Source organism: Hipposideros armiger, unplaced genomic scaffold, assembly GCF_001890085.2.
Source record: "Hipposideros armiger isolate ML-2016 unplaced genomic scaffold, ASM189008v1 scaffold_239, whole genome shotgun sequence".
Classification (NCBI taxonomy): Eukaryota; Metazoa; Chordata; class Mammalia; order Chiroptera; family Hipposideridae; genus Hipposideros; species Hipposideros armiger.
The window spans coordinates 590,117-608,872 of NW_017731589.1; the positions used below are offsets into that span (position 1 = coordinate 590,117).

The 18,756-nt window shown below is 58.1% G+C and overlaps 2 protein-coding genes across 3 annotated transcripts in view; one reads left to right on the forward strand and one right to left on the reverse strand.

The window, feature by feature from the left end:
• The window catches only part of ATG9B (autophagy related 9B), a 7,715-nt gene extending 7,174 nt beyond the window's left edge, over positions 1-541 (reverse strand). Inside the window, exon 1 of the mRNA XM_019655472.1 lies at positions 1-541. This exon is cut by the window's left edge and continues 1 nt beyond it. Coding sequence (XP_019511017.1) covers positions 1-541 — 541 coding nt within the window.
• Positions 542-2,835: 2,294 nt separating this feature from the next.
• Positions 2,836-18,673, forward strand: ABCB8 (ATP binding cassette subfamily B member 8). 2 transcript variants are annotated; one of them, XM_019655470.1, is made up of 17 exons: positions 2,836-3,011; positions 6,029-6,160; positions 6,269-6,449; positions 6,807-6,962; positions 7,040-7,134; positions 7,269-7,374; positions 8,115-8,276; positions 8,376-8,461; positions 8,592-8,689; positions 9,117-9,222; positions 12,294-12,327; positions 12,545-12,681; positions 12,868-12,962; positions 13,107-13,240; positions 14,058-14,205; positions 15,655-15,905; positions 16,513-18,673. In XM_019655470.1, the coding sequence occupies exons 1-17, from the start codon at positions 2,917-2,919 to the stop codon at positions 16,636-16,638; spliced, it is 2,142 nt and encodes a 713-aa protein (XP_019511015.1). In that variant the 5' UTR covers positions 2,836-2,916; the 3' UTR covers positions 16,639-18,673. The 2 variants fall into 2 exon arrangements, with proteins under 2 accessions (XP_019511015.1, XP_019511014.1); XM_019655469.1 differs by having other exon boundaries at positions 6,029-6,147; positions 6,256-6,449.
• The last annotated feature ends 83 nt before the right edge of the window (positions 18,674-18,756 follow it).

Below are 18,756 nucleotides of genomic sequence, written 5' to 3' on the forward strand. Positions count from 1 at the left end.
CTTCAGGCACATGAAGCAGGGGCTGCTGTTCCTCCCCATGGAGTGGTGAGTCTTGGGACCCCTCAGGGTCACAGTCCCCCAGCCGCTCATAATCCTGCTCGGGGATCAGAGGGCCTATCCGCAGCCCAGGACTGTCCTGGGGGCATCGGCGTGAAGGAGGGGGAGTCACCGAGGCCAGGGATGGGGTGGAACGGGAACCCCAGGAGGGGGGAGCAGAGATGGGTGTCATCACGGGCCCTACCTGTGTTGGGGGTGTGGCTGGGGTGGGGAGGGCACTGTGGCGAGGCTGAGAAGCCCCTGGGGCCTGCACCGCTGGGCAGGAGGCCCCCGGGGCCCGAGGAGGAACTGAGGAAGACACACTTCTTGTGTGAGGCGCAGGGGACAGAGAGAAGATGGAGACCCTCCCTCCCCCAGGCCCCCGGCATGGAGGAGGAGGAAGAGGAGGCAGTGGCACGGGGAGGAGGGGCACTGATCCAGGCCCCAGGTCTCCCCACCGCCCCAGCCGCCCTCTGCTCCCCCCCCAGCCCACTTGCCTCACCATCAGGCTGGTGGCTTCTCCTGAAATTTTGGGAAGATGGGAGCTGCTGCTGTTTCCACAGAGGTCTGGGGACCTGAGCAGGGACTTCAACAGGACGGTGACAACAACAGCAATAGTGACTCAGTTGGGGCAGGCCCCAGGCGTCCCAGCTCGCAGTCACCTGTCTAAGCACTCACACCCCTCTCCAGGGCAACCTTCAGCCAAAGCTCTCAGAGCCCCACCTCTGTGCCTGGGAGGGGTGTCAGCTGGAGAAGCAGAGGCTGAAGCAGACCAGAGGAGCCATCTGTTGTTCCATCCTCAGACCTCAAGTGGATTTAAAGGGGATGCCAGAAAGTAGCAGCCAAAATAACAAAATCAAAAAGAAAACCCTGTCAAAGGATTATAAGTCTATGGGGCCAAGGTATTAAACCCCTGATTTCTTAAAATCTTGTCTTCCTTCTCTACACACACACACACACACACACACACACACACACACACACAGAGGGACCAACAGAGAAATGCTTTACTACCAAAAGAAGGAAGGAAGGAAGGAAGGAAGGAAGAAAGAAAGAAAGAAAGAAAGAAAGAAAGAAAGAAAGAAAGAAAGAAAAGGCTATCCATTTTGTTTGTGTGACAGTACTAAGAAAGGAAGAGGGGAGACTGGCTCCTTGGAAGTTCCACTATGTATACTTCTTCAACCTCTTGAACCCTGAAACCCTCTCCCCCAAGTCCTGGACCAGTTTCTGGGGCCACTTAAGACGCATCAGGACTGAACCAGCAGAGGGCAGCTGGGGGTCCAGGATTTGGAAGGATAATTTGGGCACTCAGGGATGAGCTGACTGAGTTGAGTTCCTTGTTGCCACCTCAGTGAGGAGGAGGAAGAGGCCCAGGCAGCTGGTCTGGTGGCTTGTCCAACGCCATTCTTGAAGCCCTGAATCACCAGGTTTCCTACTGAAGTCCATGCCTGGGTTTCTGACTCAGCCACTCAGATGTCAGGCCTCCAGGGCTTAGGCCCAAGGGTTGATGTAGGGGCCAGTCTCCATGAAAAAGAGAGAGAAACAGAGTGCTTCCCAGATTGTTCACTGGAGGATTATGGAAGCAATCAAGCATAGTATTGCCCACAAAATTTGAGTCCAGATATGCCTGTTTCTCTTTCTGTGCCTCCTTCCTGGGAAGGGAACTGTCATCCTAGCCCAGGGTTTGGATAGTTTTATTCCTGATCAGGAGGCAGAGCTATAACAAGATTCGCCTCTTCTAGAGTTGTCATCCTAGTGCCCCAAATGGAACCCCACATTGTAGAGGAGCTAGGAATTTCCCGTGCTCTCTCTGTCAAGATGGGCTATGTGGGGTTTTGTCTGGTCTCTCCTCAACCTCACTCACCTTAATATCCCACCACTCACATTTGGATCCGTCGCATACACCCTCCCCATACACCAGCCCAACCTCAGACTACTCCTAGCACATTTTCCTACCTAGTTCCACCCCAGATTCATCCATTTACAGCCTCCCATCCTCAGTTCAAGTCAATTTATTATAAAGGGCATTTTTTTCCTGCTAGGCATTGAGGTGGGGGGCGGGGGGACAGATGTATGAGACCGAGCCACTGCCCAAAAAGAAGTCACAGTCCAGTGGGGGAGGCAGCTACACAAACAAATAATTACACGGAAGAAATAAATAAACGCTAAACAGAGGTCAAGAGCTGTGTGGTGGGAGCCTTGGGCAAGTCAGCTTGACCTGCGGTCTTTGATGGGTCTGAGGTCGCGCCTTCATAAGCTACCGGACCTCCATACGAGTGGTCCTCAACCATTGAGTACGGGGAGCGTATCAGAATCAGCGGGGGAGTTTTCTTTCAAATATACGTCGCTGCCGTCCCCACAGCTCTGACCCCCCCCCCCCCCCCCGGGAGAGCGGAGTGGGTGGCAAGGAACGTGCACATATTTTGAAAAAAACTCCGCAGCTGATTTTTGCCTCTTGTACACTCCCTGGACACCCTGGGACCTCTAGCGTCAGCCAGCAGCACCGACAGAATGGCCCAGAGGTCAGCAGCTGACGCGTTACTATGAATACCCAAGGGTGGGGAATGCACTCTGCATATCCTCAAAACGTCACCCCAGAGCAAGGTTCGGCAGCGGGCAAAGGGCTGTGCCCCATCCTGCTGAGCCCCGCCCAGAGCTGGGGAGGAGGGGCAGGCGGCTCTTTCCAATCACAGTTGCGAAAGGAGGAAGTGGACAAGGTTTTCTCCAATCACAGCTTGCAAGGAAATTGATGTCTCTCTCCGCCAATCATCGCCGAGGAGCGAGGGGGTTGTCGGGATGTGGGTCGGAGCCAACATGGAGACCTCAGTGGGATGGGGGTGAAACTGCTGTTGCCGATTGCTCCTGTTCTCCTGCCGCATCATGTTGGTGCATTTATTTCGGGTCGGGCTTAGGAACGGTCCTGTCGCAGGCAGGCCGCTGCTCCCCCTCCGCTTCCAGTCATTCTCGGCCGTCAGGTAAAAAAAGGGACAAATCTACTGGGAGCGCGGGCCATTGACCTGCCGACCGGGCGTGGGGCCCGCCGGGAGATGGAGTCCTGTGCTCGCGCAAGGCCTGCTGGGAGTTGTAGGCCTACCTGGCCCGGAGTGGAATGTCACTCCCCGGGGGATTGGCCTCAATTATTTATGGCGATGACCGAGGTGCCAGCAGGAGGTTCCGCGCATCTGTATCCGCGTGTAGGCGGACTGAGGGAACGCTCTGGGTGGGTGACCACGCCCTGTCCGTACTCCCCACCAGGGGGCGCCGTTCTGCACAGGTGTTGCTGTTCCTGGTCCCGTCCACTTTTTTATTGATCTGGCGATTTGAATAGAAATTATTCATATCCAGAGACATCTAGTATAGGTGGTGTTCCCAAGGTTCAAAATGAGCCGAACAAAAATTGCTCCTAGATGTGGGTGCAGAGGTAGTGTAGTAACTTGCACATGTTAGTTCTTGTGTGTTCACTCTACACACGTTGGTCTAAAGAGAGAGAGAAAGACTGGTGGGAAACGGACAGGACCCTAACTGAGACTCCATTGTAAATGCTTTACGAGAAAAGACCAACTCCTTTCTGATCCTGAGGGCCAAACAGGCAACAGATTCACGAAGTGGGTGGGCGTGAACTTGTGTTGTTGGGAGCGTCCCTGGATAGAGGGCAAGAGCTGGGCGGAGCTACAGCCACAAGTACCGGTGCTGGGAAGTAACCCGCCAGTTCTTGGCAGTGACTAAACCCTGCTTAGAGCCTTAGTTTGGAGAAAATGAGAGAAGCTGGAAAGTGGCCATGGTAAATTATTAAAATGTTTGAAAACAGTTCTGAAGAAAAGAGTAAGGGTGTTGATATTATTTAAGCCCAAGAGAAACCCAAGGAAAGAGACCCAACAGGATTCAAGTATTTGTGCATTCATTAGTGCGGTGTTTTTCAAACGTGCAAGTCGCAACACGGTAGATCATACAATGAACTTAATGGGTTGGGGCCACTTAAAAGAGGATGTAATAGAAAATAGAATACATGTTTAAAAAATAGAGAAAGTATTGTTTTGTGTAGCATTTCAGTTTTGTGTGACATATATATTTATTTTATTTATTTATTTATTATTATTTTTTTTCATTGTACTAGGTCACAATGTAAAGTGTATTTCTTACTGTTGGCCTCTGTAAGTCCAAAACTTTGCAAACACTGCAGTAGAGTGTCAGGTTGTTCTGCATTCCTAGTGAGGGCATGCACTCAACAAACATAAACATTTGCTGAGCATCTATTATGTGCCAGCGCGTTGCTAAGTGCTGGGGATACAATGGTGAATGAGTTCCCTACCTTCAAGGAACATACTGCCTATAATGAGGAAATTGGACAATTACACAGAGTAAAAGCAGAACTAGCTTCTGTATCTAAAATTTAGGATAGACATAAATATACTGTGGAAAATGACATAAAAACCGAACCAGGTGGAGAGGGGTGGGTGGAAGAATAACATAGAGGTGAGCAGAAGCACGGGCCTCCTTCAGACAAGGGAAGAATGGGATGAAGTCTGCAGTTAGGAGGGCCTGGGAATAGAAAAGACCGTCACAGGTAAGGAAGAACCTTCTCTCACTCAGTCTAGTCTTTCTTTAAAAGCCTCTGCCATCAATAATCTCATTTGGACCTTTGAGCATCCTGCCATGTACTCTTGGCCAGATAACTTCTGCTTCTAACAGGCCTCTGTAGCCAATCTTGTCCTCTTCCAGCCACTCCCCTCTGCTGTGATCTTTAAAGTGCAAATCTGACTGTCAACACCCCAGCCTCAAAACCCAGTGGTCGTCATTGCCCTCCCAAGTCCAGCTGTTTTATAAGGACTGTGATCACTGCTCCTCCCCACCCCTGCCTTTCCTGACTCCCTTAGACAGGAAGAGGAGCACCTGCTCGGTGCTCCCCAGTGCTCCGTGCTTCCCCTCTCCCCACTCTCCGCAAGCTTTGCAATGAGCTCTTTGTGCCCCCACCAAAGCCTGACTACCAGGAGGGTGTTTACCTGGTCTGTCCTGTTCCTTTCCCGTGCCTGAGAGCAGAGCACTGCCCACAGTAGGCACACGGCCCTAAATTGCCATCTACAGATACGGGAACTGCAGGAAAGAGGAGGTGATCTTGGCCTATCCAAGATGACAAGATATGTTATTTGGATTTTCATTTCTTTTTCTTCCTTCAGCTGACGGAGAGGGAATATGTCACCCTTTACCTCCACACATTGTCACATAAGCACTCGAGGCCTGGGAGGAGCCAGGGTGATGGTGTGCAGTAAGCATTGACCAGTGGTCAAAAGACTCGGTTCAGCCCTGGCCCTGCCACACGTGGCCTTGGGCAGGTTACAGGGCAGAGTAGAACGAGCCTAGATTCTGGAATCACGCAGCAGGGCTCCCCTCTTTTCCCAGTCCTGCTGCTTGGGGACAGATTATTAGCTCTCTCAGCCCCTCATGATATTTGCCACCTATCAGGTGAGACTAATGGCATCTCCCTCCCAGGGGGTACGAGGATCAAATGCAGTGGACTGTTAAATTGGAGAGGCAGGGCCACGGCCACCCGGTGAGGCTCACCCCCTGACTTCTCCGAGCCGTGTGCACTCAGGGCTTCTGTGTCCTTGTCTGTAAGGGAGTGCCGTGGACTAGCTGCCACGCAGAGTGCCCTCCAGCTCTGACATCCCGTGATCTGAAAGAACGAGGTTTGGAGCCAGCCACTGACCCAGAGGTGCCTCTGGAGGCTGAGAGGGCCTGACTGAGCAACAGCACAGGAGAGAACACCTCTAAGCCTTCATTCCATGCGCTTATCTCATTCCTCAGCTACTTTGCTTGTGTGTGTTTGTCTCAGAAACCAAGGTTGCTTAAGAACAGCCCTGAAAAAGGTAGCGTAGGACCTGGCAGGAGAAAAGGTGCTACTCTCCAGCGGGCTCAGCCCAGAGCTCTGCTGGTGTGTCGTTCAGCTGAAGGACAGTCGGAGCCTGGAGCCATCGGTGCAATTCTCTCCCTGCAGGCACTCTGATGGCCATCACAGCTCCTACCTCCTCAAGGCCGTGGCCCGGCTGCGGTGCCAGCTCCGGGCCTGCCTCCCTCGAGTGCCCCCAGCTCCCAGCAGAAGCCCCTCTGCCTGGCGCTGGGCTGGGGGCTCTGCTGGTGTGTCGTTCAGCTGAAGGACAGTCGGAGCCTGGAGCCATCGGTGCAATTCTCTCCCTGCAGGCACTCTGATGGCCATCACAGCTNGCTGGGCTGGGGGAGCCCTCCTGGGCCCCGTGGTGCTGAGTAAGTGCCCCCGCCTCTACCGTGTGGCACTGTGTGAGGCAGAAGAGGCCCGCCCTGCCGGCTCCAAGCCCTGTGTCGTGGAATCCCACTTTAACTGGAGGCTCTTCTGGCAGTTCCTGCACCCTCACCTGCTGGTCCTGGGGACAGCCATTGTGGTGAGATCTCCCCCGGCACCCCCAAAACCAGGGACAAGGAAGACCAGGCCAGGGGTTTGCAGAAGCCCCAGCCAGAGCTGCGTAGGGACAGCTTGACTGCCTTGTCACCCCTGAAAGAGACCTTAGGGAGCAGCAAGGGCTGGCTTGGAGGCCGGGGCCAAGGGATACCAGGAGAACCTGCACAGGGCGGCTGGGTGTGTGAGCTTCGGGGGTCCCCAGGTGCTGGCAGCTTGGGCTCTAACTCCCAGAGAGGCAGAGGGGCAGCTGAAGACAGCAGCAGGAGAGGAAGGGCCAAGGTCAGGGCTGGGGGTGGAAAGACTATGCCCCCCCCCCCAAATGTCTACGCCCTCCCCCCAGCTGGCACTGGGTGCGGCACTGGTGAACGTGCAGATCCCCCTGCTCCTGGGCCAGCTGGTAGAGATCGTGGCCAAGTACACAAGGGAGCACGTGGGCAGCTTCTTGAACGAGTCCCGGAATCTCGGCACCAAACTGCTCCTCCTCTACGGCCTCCAGGTACCACAGCCAGGGATGCCTGGGGGCAGACAGAAGGGCCGCCCGGGCGCCCCTGAGTGTCCCCGCCTCTCTCCCAGGGACTGCTGACCTTTGGGTACCTGGTGTTGCTGTCCCGCATCGGCGAGCGCATGGCCGTGGACATGCGCAGGGCCCTCTTCAGCAACCTGCTCCGGTACTGCCAACTGCAGGGTGGGGGCAGGGGTGACCCAGGGGCCCTGGGGGGTCCCAGGATGTCGGGATGAGGCCTCATCCTGAAGCAACATCTCCCTCTTTCCCCCGCCTGCTGCTCCCGTGTTCCACCACCAGGCAAGACATTGCTTTCTTTGATGCTAAAAAGACTGGGCAGCTGGTGAGCCGACTGACAAGTGACGTGCAGGAATTTAAATCATCCTTCAAACTTGTCATCTCTCAGGTCAGTGCCTCAGGCTCCCCTCCCCACACACACACCTGTACGCCCCCCAGTGCAGGCGCACCAGGCCAGCCCTGCCCGTCCTTTGGGCCCTAAACCTAGACTTCCATGGAGCAGAGCGAGAAGCCTGCTGTTGGGTGAGGACGTGGGTGAGGAAATGGGGAAATTCACGGAAGGGAGGCGCCATGGCAGTGTCCAAGGTCAGGACAGGCTGTTTCTCCTGTTCTGAAATCCTACCTCCCCAGAAAACCTTCCCAAGGACTCAGACGAGAGCTTTTCCTGGCCCAGCTTGCCAAGAGCACAATCACCCTGGCCTGCCTTGCCCCCGGCCTGGCATGCTGACAAGCGTTGAGAATGAGCGATGGCTTTTTACTGTATTGCTGATGTCCTCTTCTCATCCGCCCGTGACAGCACCATGGCTGCTGGATCATGGCAGACACTGGCCCACAGCATCCCCATGTGACTCTTTTTGTTTAGTTTCTAGAGCAGAAAGTGAAGCAAACTGGGATCTGTCGAGGGAAGGGTGCCACGTGCACGGACCTTCTCACCCAGCCCCTGCGTGCTCGCTGCTCAGGAAGGGGGTTATGGTCTGTGGCCAGTGGACTGCTAGTTGGCCTCCCAGGGGTCAGTCCTGTGGCCTCGGCCGTGTGCATGTAGAGCTGTAGCCAGCTGACCCTTGGTAACATCCCGCATGTTGTGGTGCTGATGCCAGACAGCCTTTCTGCCTCCTTCCCTCTCCCCAGGGGCTGCGAAGCTGCACCCAAGTGGTTGGCTGCCTGGTGTCCCTGTCCATGCTGTCCACACGCCTCACGCTGCTGCTGATGGTGGCCACGCCCGCCCTGATGGGAGTGGGCACCCTGATGGGCTCGGCGCTCCGAAAATTGTCTCGCCAGTGTCAGGAGCAGGTACGAGACTCCCTGCCCTCCTCCTTGCCGTCCCCCCTTCTCTCTGCCCTGTCACTCCGCATCTCCAGCCTGGCTCCCTATCTCCTGGATACCTTGCAGGTTGCCAGGGCGACGGGGGTAGCGGATGAGGCCCTGGGCAACGTTCGGACGGTTCGAGCCTTCGCCATGGAGCAGCGGGAAGAGGAGTGAGTCCCGGGCAAGGGCAGAGCCTCAAGTGCGGGGCGGGGGGCGGGGCGGGCTTCCCAAACGCACGCCCACCTGCCCTGCACCCCGACCCAGCTGCTCCTGAGAGTGGGGTTTGGCCTCTGTCCCCAGACGCTATGGAGCAGAGCTGGAGGGGTCTCGCTGTAAGGCAGAGGAGCTGGGCAGAGGCATCGCCTTGTTCCAGGGGCTTTCCAACATAGCCTTCAACTGTGAGTGAGCAAAGCCTCGCCTGGGGGGCCCGGGTCATGGCTGAGGAGGAGCTCGGAGGAGCACAGGACAGGTCCCAGCAAGGCAGGTGAGGGCAGCTCTCGCCCGCTCGATGTCCTTCCGATGGCTATCGAGTACCGGGTGCCCGAGCCTGGTCGCGGGCTGGCATTGGGCAGGCAGGCTAATGCACAGCCAAGCGGTGTGTAGTGTGCTGCCAGCCTGTCCAGGAGGAAGCCATGGAGGTGCCGCTCCCCCTGCCACTTGTTTCCGGATGAGGAAACAAAGGCGGAGGCCATTCAGTTGACTCACCGAGATGCCAGTCCGTTGGAAGCACGCAGGGACTGGAACTGGGGACGCAGCCCTGGGCCAGGCTCTGTCTGCCGTTTCCAGCTGCTGCCTCCCTAACTGCCTGCCCCTCTCACCGTGCAGGCATGGTCTTGGGCACCCTGTTTATTGGGGGTTCCCTTGTGGCTGGGCAGCAGCTGAAGGGAGGAGACCTCATGTCCTTCCTGGTGGCTTCGCAGACAGTGCAGAGGTGAGTGTGGGGCCACCTCCATTCCTCAGGAGTCCTGCTGGGTCAAAAGCTGGGGTGCCAGCCTGCTCTGGGGACTGCTGTCAGCCTCGGGCCGGCCCAGCTCCCCCAGTGAAGCACAGGGCAGGGGAGAGGGTGCCCATGCCCTCCATGAGAGCCCCTCAGGGCTCGCAGCAGCCCCTTCAGTCTGATTCACTGACTGCTCTCAGAAATGCACTTGTCACCTGCAGCCTTGCAGACACCTCAGAAGTTGGCCCTGACAAGCTTTTACAATATTTTTTTAATGATAGTAAAATACACATAGCATAAAAATGTACCATCGTAACCCTTTTTAAGTGTACAGTTCAGTCGTATGTACACTCACATTGTTGTGCAACCATCACCACCGTCCATCTTCAGAACTTTTCGTCTTGCAAAACTGAAACTCGGCCCCCATTCAGCGCTAACCCCCATGACGCCCTCCCCCAGCCCCTGGCAGCCGCCATTCTGCTTTCTGTCTCTGTGAATTTGGCTACGCTGGGTACCTCCTAAAAGTGGGGTCGTACAGTATTTGTCCTTTGTGTCTGGCTTACTTCACTGAGCATAACATTTTCCAGGTTCATCCGTGTTGTAGTGTGTGTCAGGGTTTCCTTCCTTTTTAGGGCTGAACTAGGTTCCATATATGGATAGGCCATCTTGACACGCTTTTGATACCTTCCCATCCTCTGCCTGGCTGTCTCCCCTGCACAGCCACCCTGGTGGCTCGTCGTGCTAATTGCTCTGAAACCCGCCTGCCTGGCAGCCCTGAGCTCTCGGCTGACTTTGCCACAAGACCACCCAAGGCCTCCCCTTCCCTGTCTCTCCCCCGCTAAACGCTAGCAGCTCCGTCTGCCGCTTCTCTTCACTTTGTCTCCCCCACCACACACATACCGCATAGATAAAAATACATGAAGCATAAATACACGTTATGATGAATAACTGAAGTGAATATGCTTAATAAGTCACTGAGGAGTGGACCTGCACTAGCACCAACCACGTCAAGCAATAGAAGTTCACCCTAGATGCCTGCCCTGTGCCCCGATTCTGATGGCGCTTGTGGCTTGGCTCAGCGTTGTGTCTTACCACCTGTTTCTTACAGAATCCCTCACCATCAGCCTTATTATTGTCCCGGGTAGAATGGAGCTAACCCGGAGACGAGCAGGTGGGAAAGACCCCCCCCCACACACACACACCTCGGCCCCATTTCTGCCCAGCACTCTGATCGGGACTGATCAGCCCTCCTCTGGCCCTGGGTGGCCCGGGAACCACTCCCTGCTGGCCTTGGAACGAAGAAGCTCTGACTGGTGTAGAGACGGGCACATGAGGCCGCCCCTGGCGGCCCCTCCCCCAGGCCGACCTTCGGCCCCCCTTTTCTCCTGAAGACTTACAGCCCCACTGGCTGCCTTCATGCAGTCACCCTCGACCTTCTGTAGGGCAGTAGCAGGAGAGTCTCCTTGTGGGGTGGCAGCTGCGCCTCCCAGGCCCGGCCCTCCTTCCTTAGACTCGCCTTCCCTTGGGCCCCCGTCCCCTTTATGGCCTGAGTATAAACCCTCTCTCCTCCTCCTCACTGCTCTGCCTAGCCAGTTAGTAGAGTTCATGACAGACACGAGGAAGCCTGGGGACTTCGACACCTGCACTGTCTTGCAGGCTGCTAGGCGGGGCTGCTCCCACAGCCCAGGCCTGGGGCCCATCCATCTGGGGGCCCCTCGCCTCGGGGGGATTCTTCACCACCCACCTTGGAGGAATTGGGTCTTGTTTTATTACAGAAGCTGATGTGTTTCCTCCTGGGGTGCAACAGGGGAGCGGGAGAGGGGCGGGGAGGGAGGCCGTGCTGGCCCTGCCTTCAAGCAGCCTCAGCCTTTGGACCCCATCCCGGTGCTCTCTGTGGCATTGGAGCACCGGAGGAGTTGGAAAGGTGCGTAGACAGACGATAATCAGGGCCAGGCCACCTGGGCTGCGTCCAAGTCTGGGCCCCACTGGGAATAGGGGCCCTCCCCGCCCAGCCTCCAGGGAGAGTTGAGGCCTTCTTTCTGAGCCATCTCTGAGAGCAAGGTCATCGCACACCAGCGAGTCATGTGCTTCTGGTTTTTGGTTGCTGCCCGGCACCTCTGCCAGGCACTAATGGCTTCCAGATCTCTTGAGAATGTTCTTCCGTCTCATCCACAGATAACGCGCTATCCTGGCTCTTCCTTGCTCCATGCCTCCCCACTCCCTTTGGCAAGTCCCGATGGCTCTGAGCCAGCCAGAGCCATTTCCTTGCACGCTCCTCCCGCCCTCCCCCCCACACCCACCCTGGGGCTGGAAGAAGTGAGATTGCTGAGGAGTCAGTCTTTCCTCTTCAGGAAGGACCTGCGCACACAATCACAGACGCACACACTGTCACGGGCCGCCCAGGCCAGTCAGGGAGTGGTGACTAAGAAGCAGTGATTCACCTTCCTCCCGGCAGCCGACAGGCCCGCATGACAGGGGCTGCGATCCGCTGTCTAGACGGAGCCACACAGGGCAAGCCCACAAAAAATGTCTCCAGGGAGTTTGTTTTGAGGTCCCCCCAGAGATCACCCTGTGGTCCAGTGTCTTCTGTTTTCTTTTCCTCTGAAAGGATGAATACCCGTTTTTCCACTTTAATGAGTCCTTGCTTCCCCAAGGAGTCCACGGCGCTAGATCTTCCCGGCCCTTGTGGGCCTCATAACCCTGACCGCTGTTTACGGCATTCGGGAGCCGGCCTCAGCCCTGCAGGCTGCAGGCCGGATGGAGTCCAGCCCCACTGAGCCCTGGGGCCCCCAGTCCTGAGGTTCTGGACAGCTGTCTGCCTCATCTGGCCCAGGAGAGGACACGGCTGCAAAAGGGAAAGTAACTTGCCTGGTGACCTGCCTGGTCCCAGGGCTCCTACGGCCCCAGATTCCGGGAGCACCCTGCATTTGGCTGCAGGCCACCCGTTTCCTTGCCTCACCCGTATGTCCCCCATGCAGCTGAGACCCAGAACCGCCCCTCTGGTGCTGGCTTTCCCTCAGGCACTTCTTGTCCCCACTCTCTCAACCCTGCTCTTCTCCTCACAGGTCCATGGCCAACCTCTCTATCTTGTTTGGTCAGGTGAGTGGTAGAATCGGGGGTGGGTCCCGGGGTGTGGACACCAGATCTGGGTTGCAGTGCCATCAGCCACCGACATCACTTGAGTGCTGCGGGGACTGGGCATTGGGCGGAGGGGATACCATACCTGCCAGCTGTGTGGGGGTCCAGGGGATGCTGCTGTCACTCCCATCCATCCCCTCGGACCCCACTCCTCACCACAGACAAACCCCCTCCCCAGGTGGTGCGGGGGCTCAGCGCAGGTGCCCGGGTCTTCGAGTACATGACACTGAGCCCGTGCATCCCACTGTCTGGGGGCAGCTGCATCCCCAGGGAGCACCTGCGTGGGTCTATCACGTTTCACAACGTCAGCTTCAGGTTAGTGTCAGCGGGTGGGCGCAGGGGTGCTCCCCTCCAGGCTGAGGATGCGAGGGGAGGCTGGCTGGGGACCTGTGGGCCAAAGTCTCCCTCTGAATAAGCCCCCTCGGGTACAATGGCTTTAGGAGGGACCGGGCCACAAGGGGCCGGGAACCCGGTCTGACTGAGGGTGTCTTGGTCCCCCAGTTACCCCAGCCGCCCCGGCTTCCAGGTGCTCAGAGACTTCACCCTCACGTTACCCCCTGGCAAGATCGTGGCCCTCGTGGGCCAGTCCGGCGGAGGTAAGAGGAACCCACACCCTTTCCTTCCCGTGGTGGCCACGCAGAGCAGAGCCTTCCACTGCCACCGTGGGTCCCTCTCTCCTGGCAGTCTCCAGAAACCCATGCACCCCCTAACTGCCCCATCTCTCCAATCCGATTCCGCAGGAAAGACCACCGTGGCTTCCCTGCTCGAGCGCTTCTACGACCCCACAGCAGGCATGGTGACGCTAGACGGGTGGGACCTGCGCACCATCGACCCCTCCTGGCTCCGGGGCCAGGTCGTCGGGTTCATCAGCCAGGTGTGGAGACAAGGCTGTCCTCGCTGCGTGGGGTCACCGGAAGTGTCTTTAATGTCCACCCAGTCCATCTCCTTCCTCCCCACGGCCCTGCTGCTCAGCCCTGTGGCGCCCAGGCCGTTTCCCCTTCCCAGCTCGCCATCCCCTGCTCTGGGGGGCCCCGGCCTTGTTCACTTGTTCTCCAGTGCTCCGCGGGGTCTGAGTCTTCCGTGTCCCGGGCCATCCGAGCTCTGCTCTCGTCTCATTAGGGCAGGAACCGTTCCTCGATGAAACAGCCAAGCAGCTGGGGCTGGGGTGGCTCTTCTAGGGTTCCTGGGTTCTCTGACAAGCCCATGGTGTCCGGGGGCCTAGAGATGCCCACGCGGTGTTGCTGGGGACTGCTGGTGGCCTGCCTACCCGCTAAGCAAGGCCCCACCACTTCCCTCTGCTTCAGGGGGTGCCGCCCAGACAGAGTCCACTTTCCTACTGTGTGTGCAGTAACGAGAGCATCTTTCTAATCCACGAGGGCTGCTGCCACGGCAAAAGAAAGCCACCGTGCAACCCCCCGCGCTCCCCATCTCTCCAGAGGGGAGGGGGCTCTGCCGGGCCGGCTGGCCTTGCTCCCACTGCCAGCTTCCTGTTCCCACTCCTGAGGCTCCGTGCCCTGCAGGAGCTTGGCCTCCCCGCTTGATGGACCTCTGTTCTCATTTGACCTTTAACTTTGAACTGCCCCTACCTGCCCTCCAAGGGGTCCTGGTCCGGACAGAATAGCCTTTCCTGACACGCCCCTCAGGTTCGGGGCAAAGTCAGAACATTCCCTGTGAATTCCCCCCCACCCTAGGAGCCAGTCCTGTTCGGAACCACAATCATGGAAAACATCCGCTTTGGGAAGCTGGGTGCCTCCGATGAAGAGGTTTACACGGCTGCCCGGGAGGCCAACGCACACGAGTTCATCACCAGCTTCCCGGAGGGCTACAGCACCGTAGTCGGTGAGTGCCTGGGAAAGCGTCTCGCTTGGGTCTGCAGGGCCCACGGCATGAGGAGGGACTGAGGGGACGGGCACAGGCACTGCATCAGAACTGTGGCTGAGGCGGACAGAGATGGTTCTCCGGGGACAGGGAGTGCAGGTACGCGCGGGCTTCAGAGACGGGAACACGTCATGCACCGCATAACGTGTTGGCCAGTGGCAGGCTGCTCGTAGGATGGTGGTAGGCAGTACCACCTAGGTATGTGTAAGCGCCTCTGTGATGTTCACACATCAAAATTGCCTAATGACACATTTCTCAGATGCGGTGTGTGGCTGCACAGGACCAGCCAGTGACACCATGATCCGTGGTGTTGGGGTACTCTGCGTCCCAAGACCCAACCAGAAGCAGAGGGTGTTATTTCCTCATAATCATGCATCCTCTGGCTCCTGTATCCTTCCTGCCCTGTTCTTTAGCTTGAAGGTGTTCCCATGTTATCCGTGGGGCTGACTTGGTGAGGTCTGTCTTCTGACTTAGCCAGGACAGGGCTCTGGTGGTCCTGGAAGCACCACTGGATTGGCATACAGTCACATCGCCCTGTGGCGCGTCTGTGTGGCAGCTCGCAGCCTTGTTCATCTCAGAGGTCTTCTCTCCAACTCCTGGGGCCGTGTTTGTCAACCAGAGTCTCCAGGCTCTGTTGCGGAGTGCTCCCACGTATCTCAAGGTGCAGGCGTGTCACGGGTCTCAACTCTTCTTGAAACCTGGGCCCCAGTCTAGCCGAGCTCCCACCTCCTGAGGGTTGTCCTCTGTCTGTGGCGATCCTCCAGGTCCTGCGTTACTGACCCAGCTGGTTTACTCCCTGCTCAGACTCCACACTCCCCTGACCGGAGGGGCCGTGCCCACACCTCTCTTGGTGGCACTTTCCTCTACCTCTGACCTAGCACACTCGGGGGCTTCAGTCTGTCCCTCACTGCTCTGTGACTACGGTTACCTCGAGGCCCTTTTTGGCTCCCAGGCCATGGCCTCTGCAAGCTCTCCCCAGATGTGGTCTTCCCAGAATGCCCTAGTGGTGGGCTTCAAATCCCACTGTGCTGTTACCACACTGCAGGAGCCCACATTTGGGTCTTGGATGTCCCCACAGCAGCAGAGACCCAGGAGGCCTGGGAAGGCAGCTAGAGCTGCAGGTTCCATCCTGCCTCTGGGACCCTGCCCTGGTACATAAGAGGCACCTGGTGGCTTCGCAGGGTGCCCTGAGCCTTACCACGGGCACGACTCATGTCACCTTGCATGAGTGTGTGTGCATTTACACAGGGATGTGGGATCAGATGCCGACAGGTGTCATCCTTGCCCTCACAGAGGCAGGACGAACATGCACAGGGCAGGGGAGGACCCCAAGGAGCCAGAAGGAAAGTCCCTGGGGCCCCTTTGGGGGGCCATCCCCAAGTGCAGAGCTGAGGGTCGCTTCCTCCACAGGTGAGCGGGGTGCAACCCTGTCTGGTGGCCAGAAGCAGCGCCTGGCCATCGCCCGCGCCCTCATCAAGCAGCCCACGGTGCTGATCCTGGACGAGGCGACCAGTGCGCTGGACTCGGAGTCTGAGCGGGTGGTGCAGGAAGCCCTGGACCGCGCCAGCACGGGCCGCACGGTGCTGGTCATCGCCCACCGGCTCAGCACCGTGCGTGGGGCCCACCACATCGTCGTCATGGCCCACGGCCAAGTCTGTGAGGTCAGCGGGGCCCAGGGAGCGGGTCGGTGTATGGGGACAGTTTGAGCTATGGACACAGCAGAGCGGTGGCTCAGCTGAGCTGTGCAAGGCTCCGGCCTGGCCCTGCAGGCTTCGGGCCGTCTTCTGGAGGCAGCACCCCAGGATTCAGGAGTTCCTTCCCTAGATAAGCCCTGGCCTCAGAGCCCCAGTGCCCACCTCTGTCCCAGGATCACAGGGAAGTGTGTGGTGACCAGGGCTGAGGTGCGAAAGAGGCAGCTCCCAGAGCCTGGGTCCACCGCAGGGCTTGGAGTCTGTGTGGGGCCGGGCTCCCAGCCCCCCAGCCACATATTCAAGTGAAAGCTGAAAGGGTTCATGAGGGACGCTGGGCCTGGAGCTGGAATTTGGGCTCTGAAAGGGACTCAGCTGCTCTTCCGACATCCCCCTAAACAGGGAGGTGGCGCTTACCAATACAGTTGTGCCAGTGGCATCTGTAACCAGTTGTGCTTTGGTTTCCTAGTGTCCTCGGAGGGACACTGGCTTAGGTGAGCCCGATGGCTGATACAAAGCCAGCCCTCCTGGGACCCTGAGCTCTGGGCTGGGTGACCATCTGCCCCTCCTTCCTCTCCAGGCGGGGACCCATGAAGAGCTGCTGAGGAAAGGCGGGCTCTATGCCGAGCTCATCCGGAGACAGGCCCTGGATTCCCCACCTCCTGAGGCGCCCAGAGGCCCCAGGAACCGCCACCCCAATTCCTGAGAGCAGCCCCCTGCAGTCTGGTCACTGCCAAGCATCAGTGCCCGGGGCCAGGAACTGAGCCCCCAGAAGGGCCGGCATGCTGGTTGTGGCCGCCCTCCTCACAGTGAGACCCGGCCAAGCGCTGGGCTGGGAGGAGGTTAGGACTGTTCCCATCCACTCCCCCTCCCGCCGCCAGGCTGCCACCCTCCTGCCAGAGCCAGTGAGTCACTGGGCTGCACACAGGAGGAGGCACAGTCCCCAGGCCCTGCTCTGTTCCTCCCTTTGCCCAGACCCTCCCCGACCCCTCTTGGAAACTGCTGAGTCTCCCCTCTACCTGACCGCCTAACGGCGTCCAGGCCCCAGCTCCGGAGACTATAAGCCAGGGTCAGGGAGTGGTAGAAAATGCACGCTGGGGCTCTTCCCCACACCCATGCCAGCACCTCACGTTCCTAGGCTGGCTTCTGACACCCCTCCGTCCCCACCGTCACTCTGGGCCCTGGGAGAAGGAGCTCACCTCTTGGGCCAACCCCTCAAACCTGTAGTCCCCGTCCTGCGAACAATTTCTCTTCCCTCACACGGTCCTTATTTCTAGAGTTCTCCCTCCCCCGATCCCAATGGGACAGATGCCTAGTAGGCCCCGGCCCTCGGCCCTCGGGAGGCAGAAGGAAGGCACGTGCTCTCCGGTCCAGCCTGGCTGTCTCACCACTGCCCCACCTCCCCCGCCCCGTCTGCCACCTGGCCAGATTGTGGACAGCCCCCTTCTTTGTGACGACACCAGCTTTGAAGGGGACAGAGAAGGCGTTTGGGACACACCCCAAACTCCAGCCACGGGGCACGTAGTGCCAACAGCCACCAAGCCGTTCAGGAAGGGATACTACTAAGCCCCTTGGGCTGACAAAATGGAAAACCAGTCCGAGGAGGAGCATCACTGCCAGACCACGGAGGTTGGGACCAGAGCCTCGCCCTGAAAAAGGACTGGCCAGCCGCCCGCATGGCGTGAGCCTGTGGCCCTGTGAGTGAGGTGGGACTGGGTTCCGTCAGCTTCTGAGGACCTTTGAGTAGCCGGGGTCTCCCACCAGCCCCTGTGGACTTCCAGAGACGGTCATCCCTCTTGTCTTGGTGCTGCTCACGTCAACGTCACCTCCCACCAGGCAGCCTTTCCCGTTCACAGCCATGTGCAGGCTGAGGGCCCCACTGAACCCTGCGCCCTAGGGTGGGCAGAGGAATTGCCTGTGCCCTGTGTCAGACCTTCAAGGCCAGCCAAGCATTTTGGATTTATCATGTGACACGAAGGGTGAGGCCATGTTTCGAGGGGTGGCAGCAACTGCAGCTGCAGGGCGAGCAGAGTTGGCTGCAGCTGGAGGCCAGCCTGGAAGAGGTAGCAGTGGCGCAGGTGTGAGTGCAGGATCTGCGTGTGAGACCCCGCAGCCTCTTCTGGGTGTGGTTTAGGACCAGATGCCACTTTGGGGACAAACCACCCAAAATACTCCAGGGCCATAGCCGCCCTGTTTTGCTGCCCCACTTCCTGACTGATCAGAGGTCATACCCCAGGGCAGCCTCAGCCCAGGAGGCAGAGCATGGGGTAGGCTCTGGGTTGCTTTGCCACTAAACACCTCCTAGCGCAGCCAAGGGCAGGCCTCAGCGCCCTGGCCAAGTCCACGCGGGCCTGCCCAGCCCCTCCCTTGGGAGAGCCAGTTCCTGCTCCTCCGGCCTCTGACACCAGATTCTAGGTCTCTCCTTACCCCCTCAGGGTGGCCTCTGAATCCTGCCTCCCGCCCAGCTCAACTAAGGAAGTAGTGAGATCCATGCTAGCCTTCAGCTGGAAGGCAGTGCCATTGGCCCTGTGTAGCCTTAACCTCGACCTTGGCTCCCGCAGCTGTTCACTGTGGATTGTAAGCCTGGCTGTGCTTAATCTTGAAAACTTGTTTTAAGGGTTTAAATGGAATAATCTGTGGTCAAGTACTTAAAATTCACAATGCTGCAGCCTCAGGAGGTGGTCACATCTGTGCAATAAACCATGTCATCCACCCATTCTGTCCAAAACGTGTTCATTAAGCACCTGTTGTGTCACCGTGCCTGAGATGGGGATGAGGACAGTCCCTGCCCCATGATGCCTGCAGTCTTGCGAGGACCGACAGG